Source organism: Amaranthus tricolor, chromosome 3 (genome assembly GCF_026212465.1).
Source record: "Amaranthus tricolor cultivar Red isolate AtriRed21 chromosome 3, ASM2621246v1, whole genome shotgun sequence".
In the NCBI taxonomy this organism is placed as follows: domain Eukaryota; kingdom Viridiplantae; phylum Streptophyta; class Magnoliopsida; order Caryophyllales; family Amaranthaceae; genus Amaranthus; species Amaranthus tricolor.
Genome location: NC_080049.1, coordinates 30,151,599 through 30,161,289, shown reverse-complemented (window position 1 = coordinate 30,161,289; position 9,691 = coordinate 30,151,599). Strand labels below are relative to the sequence as shown.

The 9,691-nt window shown below is 34.2% G+C and overlaps 1 protein-coding gene across 1 annotated transcript; it reads right to left on the bottom strand.

The window, feature by feature from the left end:
* Window positions 1-650: 650 nt before the first annotated feature.
* LOC130808977 (phosphatidylinositol 4-phosphate 5-kinase 7-like) lies at window positions 651-9,588 on the bottom strand. Its single transcript, XM_057674557.1, has 10 exons — window positions 9,358-9,588; window positions 8,485-8,558; window positions 7,290-8,363; window positions 6,724-6,891; window positions 6,092-6,257; window positions 5,888-5,998; window positions 3,734-3,921; window positions 2,712-2,866; window positions 1,455-1,623; window positions 651-1,357 (listed from the first exon to the last, which is right to left on the bottom strand). Exons 2-10 carry the CDS (start codon window positions 8,499-8,501, stop codon window positions 1,066-1,068), a joined length of 2,340 nt encoding a protein of 779 aa, XP_057530540.1. The 5' UTR covers window positions 8,502-8,558; window positions 9,358-9,588; the 3' UTR covers window positions 651-1,065.
* Window positions 9,589-9,691: the final 103 nt, after the last annotated feature.

Below are 9,691 nucleotides of genomic sequence, written 5' to 3'. Positions count from 1 at the left end.
TTTTCATAGGGAGGACCAAATTCAGATCCTGATCTACAGGTCTAAATTTTCAAAACTCAGATCTAAATCCAGGAATAAATTCGAGTTTAAATCAGATTCAACTTATTTTTACATGTTTGATTGAATTTGACTTCGTATTGAGATTGTGATCGAGATATATATTGATTAATGATGATGATATAACTTAACCAATAATACCACTTTGAAACTTTTTGTTCAGTTAACAATAATAACAAAACAACTACAAATTTATACTCCACCAATTTAGTTCATAATAACTTTATTATACCACTTATTCAACATAGAAATTATAACGCTTGTTATACCACCAATAAAAACTATTTGTAAAGGAATTCTGATTAGTTTTTAATTGCTATACATTATGTTTTGAATATACATCAATTACAAACACATCAATTTTCACCTCATTGTTTGAAAATGTTAAAACACATATTACATGAGTGGGAAATTATATAGTTTACTAATTTTGTAAAAAAAAGGATCCAAGGATCCACGGATTTGGGTCCGAATATTCTTTAAGACCCAACTTTGACACATTTAAACAGATCCAGACCCAGTACGGGTCCAATAAGTCCAAACTTTTAGGATCCAGAGCTGCCAAAACTGATCTGGATCCACAAATCTAGGCCTGGTCCAGAATCCATTACCATCTCTAATTGGAACCCTTCAAACATGACAAAAAATTTACAGGGTAACCATTTACATTGTGTATATTATACACCATATCAACAAAATGCCACCAATTCGGCAGATCGTTTAGTAAAATTTACGAGGAATTATAGAGTTATAAGACTGAACTGCACAACTATAAATTTACAGCATTAAAAACATACAGAAAACTCTATCATTAATCTTGCTCCTCAAAAAGTCTGTTTCTTCAGGATGAAAGATCGCCGAAAATGAGGAAGACTGATGATCTGTTCCGACTTACAATATCTATGCACTTCTTTATTCTTGCCGTTTCAAGGCAATTTGGCGGAAATCGAAAGAATCAGCCAGAGTGGAGTTGTACAAGGATACGTAACTTGTAAGGGCCGTTCAATTTTAAGGGGGAACAGGAAAAACTTTTTCGAGGAAACTAATAAAACGTCTTGCATAGAAGTTAGGTTCAACAACGGAGATTGTCACAGGGTCTAAAAGCAAAGATTTGCTTGTATGCTCGATTTTCTTTTTCAAGTTGTAATCTTGCAATATATCAATTATGCCAAGGTAAAGAACGACATCAAAAACCTCAAATAGTTCAACTTCCATTGAATCCGTCTCATTTTTAGTCTCACTTTGTTGGATTTTTCGGTTTGCTAGAGCGGGCATGTTTACACCTAATTGCACCCTCAGCCTAGGAAAACAGAAACAAAAATAACGTTTATTATATGTGAATCATTCACGCAACAGATTAGGATTCCAACGAGCATTCAGCCGTATTAATTGGATACCTTCCAGTTCCAGGGAGGAGGAGATCAACTTCCTTATCACCTACAGAGTATGCCCTCAATGTACTTCCTCTAATATGAGGACCGGGAGCAGTGCTCACTGAACCTGGCTCATGTGTTACCAACATCAGACCTGTCGGAGGAACCGACAGCCCCCCTAATGAAGTCACACCTAAAAAGGGAGCATAAGCTAATGTTATAGCAACAAAACAGGATATGAACGTAAGAGCAGCCCCGTGTCAACAGCGACTGACAGGAGTGTAATATGTTTAAAATAATTACGGTGACATGTAAGGATTGCAGTTGACACAGGCACGCAGCATTTTACCAATTGGCCTCTTGGCATATCATCTTGGCCCAGGATTCGCCAAGCACCTCTTATCAATTAACGAACCAAAGGTAGTTTAATGTGTTTAAAATAACCAACAATCTGAAGTATTTAAGCTATCAAATCTTAAGGCAGCAATTTAATGCATTTATAACCAACTTGGACTCTCCATTTTATCTTAAGCATCCATAACACTTAACCATACTCCAAATTCCAAAAGACCGAAAGCATGTCTATCATGTGTTCACTCCATTCATTTGATTATTATCTTTGGTCCAAAATGAAGTGTAGAGGATGCTTAAAATAAAAATGAAGAGTCCAAGTAATTTAGCATTCACAGATTTTGACCCAAATGGAAACCATATCCTACAAATAAAGCTAGAAAGTGATAAAAGGTAAACCTTATAACACAAACGCTAATCTATTGTGATGTAATTGATGGTCATTATGAATTGAGGAACAATTAGTGACAACCTCAATGTTATGACAAATACAAGACATGGCTAACTAGCTAAGCAGTGTGCTACATAATGATAACGCCAAAACCATAATTCCAATATACGACGTCGGTTACATGAACCAAAACAAATCAACATGAGAAATTATCGTAACAAAGACTATACTCTATTCGATCCTATCTAATACAAATCTACAACTAACAAAATCAAATTTTCCTCCTCCACTCATTTATATATAATGTCATGCAACTCCCAATTCTTTAGCCATTCTTCATACTTATATCTAGGTCATCTTATGCCAATGTCTTCCTTTACTAAATTCCTCAAATTTCCAGCCTTAAATTTTTCTATCCCATGAATAATATGATTTTTCTTGGGAGAAAATATATAGCATCACTAAATTATTAGACTTACAGCACACTGACTCAATTAATGCAAAAGGCAGACATGTACATTACAAATAATGTTGCTTACCATTGGCAGCAAGTTTATCCTCAGTGTCATAGGATGGGTCTGGTAATTCCATGAGAGATTTCAGATGCTCGGGAGCTCGAAAATGCAAACCCAGCAGAAGACTATAGTCAATTATATGTTGAGATTGCAGAAAACTGCAATCTAACTCTATTTGTCTGCACAAGAAAATATTTATATCGAATGAAAACCCTTTCATTATCCAGCAAGAAGACTATGTACACACAAGGAGGTAGCATATTCCATAGCATAGTAAAGATGAATATCAATTTGATGTCACCATTGTTTTTATTCCTTTCGCACTATTTTTAGTTTTTTTTTTTTCCTCTTTCAAAGTCTGTTTCTCTTTTAGTCATTTTCATCCTATAAATTGCAAACAATTTCACTTCAGATGTCGGATTTGTAGACGAAGGTTATTAGTAGGGTATATTAATATTATAGACTCGTTACACACGGTAATTTTTAATGTCCATCTATTAGAATTTACCATTAGTACTTTAATTTCTATGTGGTTATGTGTGATTTTGGTCGTATAATGTTGTTACATTTTTATTAGTACTAAAATGTGGTCACAATATTCAGGTTATATTGATTTACTAGCGTTGGTTTTGACTCGTTTTAATATTATTACATGATACTAATTCTATATATGCAATGATTGTTGTTTGTGTTACTTATCACACATTAATATTGACATTAAACTTGATGACAAATGGCGGAGTAGTTGTTTAGCCTACATTTATTTCTTAGAAATAGATGTGGCGGTAACGCTCCCATGATCAGGATTTTGGTTCATGTTTTTCCTTTAAAATGTATTTTTTAAATTGAACCTAATTATGGGGGTGTTACAACTATCACTTCCACCATAGCAATGCCCAAACCTATTTATTTATTTTTTTGCTTACTACTACCGACAACATAATACTTCTTCAAAAACATTAGGCAAGAACAACCAAATAACGCACCAAATTGTGTATGCTTTCGGTTAATAAAGTAAAATCATATTGAAGATATGAAACTCTTACTTAAATAGGGCATCACGCAAAGATCTATCCATATAAAATTCATAAGAGAGGTCAAGATCTTTCAAGGTGGCATTTTGATTGATCTTTTCTTTGCTCGTATATCTTCCATAAGAAGACCCCTTCAAGTCATAACGCTGATGAATTCGTAATTCAGTGTAGAACATATTGCCCATAACCACAAACCTTACCTGCAGATGAAATTCTAAAATATTGAAGCCAATTAAATCACATGTAACAAAGGAAAGTACGAAAGTATTATATTGTCATACAAACAATATTTATTAGTGACACACATTACAACCAAAGGAACAAGTTTACAAATTACACCTCAAAGATTATGCGAAAGCATACCAGACACAATGGACATTAGAACGCACACATGAATGGAGAGAACTAAACATGATGAACCATAAAAGAGAAAACCCCATTAATTTACATAATATCAAAAATCAACTATAGACTTATTATGTATTAAAGGAATACTTTGCAATTACGCATCCACATTATGTCCAAGTATGTGCACCTTTTAAACAATTGTTATTGTTTGCTTCATTTAAAACTAATCCACCTTACATGCATAGACCCAACAACGAAGCAGAGCACATCCATAATTACTCTTTTAAAAGTAGAAGTCCAACAGCCATACACACCGGGTACCTCATTTATGAAGAGATGATCATTGGATTCATGAAAGATAAATACAAATTATAAAAGACAGAGATGGAATTAAATTATCAATTGTAATTTACATTTCGGAACTTATCCACACGTAAGTCTTAAACTTCATATAAAAGTTATCTTAAATTAGAAAAGTGGAATTATTTCAGAATCATAATTTTGTTCACATGTTTATAAAAGGATTTATAGATTACTAAGGAATTAGCAACAACAATATTATGATTAAGATAACTAGATCTTAGAGGACACTAAGGAATTCAATAATGTTCAGAGAAAGGGGAATAAAGCCAATTTCCTTTCAGTTCCCGCTAATTTCTTGTGAAAAGAATATTATAAAACATATTGTGACCTTTTAGAATCTTGAACCGTAAAAATGGAGCAATATTTAAGGTTGATAAGTGATAAAAAGGTATTCTCCTTGCAAAGATTCCTCTTGTAATTCCCTAAAAGTGACCATAGATTAAGAAAAATGAAGATAGCAAAACCCTAAAGAGAGAAAGGTAGTAGATAGAGAAACTAGACAATTATGGGATTGCTCAACTCACTTAGAAAATGGAAAGCGATAGAAATAAGAAAAAGTTAATTAATGTTGTTACTCTACACGGGGAATTTAACCAAACACCTTTTTGAGTTGTTGATTCATACAAAATAAAAAGAAGAAAGTTATCTCTACAAACTGAATTCCATTTTGGCTACCAGACTGTCCTATCACATTAATCCCACAACCATCCTTCTCCATAGCTGCTGAATTTGGCATCACTATAACATTTTCTCGTACTTTCCATTCCGTACTTTCGTGCATGCCCCAACAGATTCATAATTAAGTAATGGCACATTTACTTATTCAACTAAAGCATAATGCATTGCCTTCTTTCTTAGGCATCAAAAATAAGCATGCAGTCCTAAACCAATCCTACGAGGGGTTATTATACAAAAGGGAAACAAAAAACTAAGCAAAGCTTGCAAAGGCATTCAGTATTTAATTTAAATACAAGAAATACATAGCACGGATTGATACAAGATACTACACATGATTCTTATCTTTGAAGCATAGCTCACTAGCTTTCTAGATAGCCAAGGACCACCCTAAATAAAAATGAAAATTTCTATTAATTATATCTCACTTAAATTTAAGAATTGGAACAATTTGTTTGAATCAGGCATGCAGGATTACCATGAGATGCAAAATTTATTGTTCGGATATAGAAAAGCGGAAGGAATGATAAGAAAATTCAAGAATTCAATTCTACTTCTCCGTTCAAGAATTTGAAATTTTCCAATGCTTGAAACATTTAAAAGGAAAATATGTTACTCATTCTCTTCCCTCCCTTCTTCCTCTTGCAATGCAAACCAAAATTACTGTACCTAGATTGTTTTAAAAAGGGAAAGACATCCAACTAACCAAGTTCTAGTATTAAACTCCTAAATAACATCAAATGATTTGGAAAGAATAATTTACAAGCTTATCAGATGTACCTTTCTGCCACATTTCAGTTTTATGCGATGCAGCCCAAAAAATTTTGTGATCAGAGTGTTCTCGTACAATTGCACATGATTATAGTAGCTAGGAAGCATTTGGAGGAAAACCTATAAAACATGTCAATAAGTCAGGATCATTGCGAGTGCTGGAATGGAAAGCCAAAAGAAATGACTTTTTTCAAGAGAAAAATATTCTGTAACCTTCAACTCAGATTTACGCAATGTTTTGATCACAAATCTATCATCGTGTGACAGATAAAACATGCTGCCACTCTTTCCTGGAGAGCAAATCTCTCTTAAACCATCATCACCACAGATGGACATCATGTAATCTGCAGCATTTAACTTAAACATCTCTCTCAAATTCCTGACAAAAAATAGGAAAAAGAATTGTCACATTGGACTAAGAAATGTCATAGAATGATAGAAGAGTAGAGAAGCCATATACCAAAGCTAAACTCAATTTACACTAACCAATATAAATTTGTAAAAGTCATGTTCGATGAAAAGCTAGTGAGACAAGCACTGGCAAGATGGAAGAAAATAGAACACTTAAATTGTAAACCATTATTTCATGCTCAACGAGCTCAGATCACAGTATTTAAACATACATGAAAATTTCTTTTGATGTACCTTAACATTTTGGAACAAATAACCTTTGCAAACAAAGAAAATTTCGTGCACAAACTTGATCAAGTTTATAAGAATTTGCTGGATTCTAGAATTTCCACAGGGACCAATTTTTACAGACAACCAGAAACAGTATTAATCTGAAACATAGTCATCATTCATAACTACAACAAAACAGAAGCTATTCCATGGAAAAGACAAACCTGAATACCATAGGGCAATAATCCTTCCAGTAAAAATCTAGCGAATAATGTGGAGGTGTAAGTTGAGAACCCTTTTTAGGAAAGAACATTTTAATTCTCGCTTGTTTGGCAAAATCCGTGTACCTAACTTCGCGAGCAGGAACTGGTGTTATCTTGCCAACTGTGTACCTGTTATTTTTTTTGCATCAAGAATTGACTGAAAAGTCCACACCACAATGAAATGAACATGCATGTAGAACCACTACCCAAGCAAAAACAAGTATGATGATGGGAAAAGAATGTACATCACCTCACAGTGCCAAGTAGGAAAAAGCATAAAGTCTGATGTACACAATTTTCAATTCTTTTGATTTGTAACTAAGGAAATGTAAGTTGTAAAATTCTTTACTAAAACTACTATGAGAATTTTTGGCTTTACAGACAAAAGAAATCATAGAAAGAAGCATGGTGGTAGCAAAGACTTTTATTAATAAAGAATAGCTAAGAATAAAAATTGTTTATGCTATCTAATTGCAAAATAAGCATGGTGAAGTTTAGAGAATGATGATAACCTATCGAGTAATTACCTGATACCAAGCTGTAGGTTAAGCATAAAATAGTGGCTCTGGTTGACTCTGGAAGTTGTGAAGCAAGAACGACTTTTTGGTTTGATAGAAAATTTACTGTGAGACTTCACCTTGGAAGATTTTCCATCATTTTTCTTTACACGTTCTCTAATCAAGACACCCTGCATATATTCTCTCTCAAAAACTACATCATTTTCCTCTTGCCCATCAAACAGATCATCACTAGAGGTATTGACCAATTTGCAAGATTTGTCTTTCAATGATAGATCTCTTGCAATGTCATCAAGTATGCAGTCTCCGTCAAAAGAAGCCCTCGGTGAAATTTGACTTGAACTTCTAGTTAAGTTACCACCAGCTACGTTTTCAGAGATGCATCGTTTCATATTTGGTCCTGAAGTCACACTTGTTTCTAATCTCATGGAAGAACTACGAGAAAGCTCATCTCTCAAGTTTCCATCATAACCTTCAGATTTGAACCACTTCTTTAGAGATACATGTTTACTTCCAGCAGGATAAAATGTTCCTCTACCATCTTTTAAACCCCTGCTCCAAGTTCCACAATAACAGCCTCCATCAGCAAAGCGATAGAAACCCGATCCATCCCGTAACCCATCTAACCACGAACCATAAAATATATCACCATTAGCCCACTTCAAAAGTCCTTTTCCACACATCATTCCAGATTTCCAAGTACCAACGTATGTATTTCCTGAACTCCAATTATACTTTCCACTTCCTTCACGAAGACCTTCTTTCCATGAACCCTCGTAAAAATCAGAGTTGGAGTATTTCTTCCTTCCAAATCCATGCTTCGTATTCATCCGCCAAGCCCCATCATAAGTAGAACCATCAGAAGCAGTAAAAGCTCCCTGTCCATGAAGATAACCCCCAGAAAAATCGCCCTCGTATACTGCTCCGGAAGACCATATCATTTGCCCTTTCCCTGTCATTTTCCCTTCATCCCAATCACCTTCGTAAATGGTCCCATTTGACCATTTATATTTTCCCTTTCCATGGGGAACCATGCCCACAGTATTCCCACAATATACATCACCATTAGAAAACACCTTATCCCTAATAAGAAACAAATATTGTTGCAGGTATAATTAATCATAGTAAATGCCAGAAATAAGGGCCAGAGTACTATGAGCAGAATGAAAGAAACAAGAATCTGTTTAAAAGAGAAGTGAATTACCGTTCTGTGCACTGCATAATAAGCCCGCTATGTTAAATTAAAAAATTTAACAGCTTTACAGAGGTTTCAACGACCTAGAACAGATAAGATAATCGAGACGACAAACGTCATGTATTAAAAGCCAAATCCTTCCTCAATTTCAATTGATGTTTACAAACACAAAAGAAGTGGAAAAATAAACTCTAAAATGAAATCATAGACATCAATTAGGAGCCCCATGACATGAAAGTATAGACTAGTGTCACATGATCCGCTAGTTGCCCGCAAATCGCAAATCGAAAAAGCGAATTATGGTTGATTTTAGGCTATTTCTGAACCATTTTAAGCGTATTGCAAATCCAAAAAGCGAACTAACTAGCGAATTATGTTCATTGGTATAGACATTAACTTAGAAGTTAGAACCAAGCCATTCATGACTTATCAAATCAAACCCAAAGGCCATATTTCTACACAAGAATGACAAGATTTACAACAATGTCACATATAGTACATCATCATCATCATCCCAATGAGTGCCGCCCAAAGTGAAGTGAAAAAAATACCCTCATCACAAGGAGGTCGCAATCAAAGAGAGCCCTCAACTCGAGTATTCCAGGGCATATGTCATATATAATACATAGACAACATAATTCAATCATATATAGTGATGTTTTAGTAACCATAATTCCCATTTCCCAACCAGTATGCTCCTGGTGATAAAAACCCAGCAGAGTTTCAAAACAACAACACAGACCCAGAAGCGCAAATAGTTCAATTATAAACATAGTAATGAAACTGATCATACTCCACAGATAAATAAGAAAACAATTTGAATCAAACAAAACAAACAGTAATAATCAAATCAAAAATAAACAGAAAAAACAGAAAGCTCACCAATTAGAAAATTGTTGTCGTTGAATGTTGTGGGTAAAGGAGAAGGAATAATTGTGTGTGAAGAGAAGAAAATGGAGATGGAAGTAATATGCGTTGCTTTAGAAAATGGAGATTGGAGTGTATAATCTAATGGCGCACTTAGAGTTGGAGTGCCCAGCAAAGACAGACAGAATCAAGATTACCTGTCAATCGTGGTATATGCATTCATCTACCATTTCTTCATTTTTCTTTTCTTTTTTAATGTTTGTCTTTATTTATTTATTTGTTTATTTATCCCAAATTCTTTAGAGAGAAGCTCTCTTTTGAGTTGAGCTATTATATATTTTTTAAAATA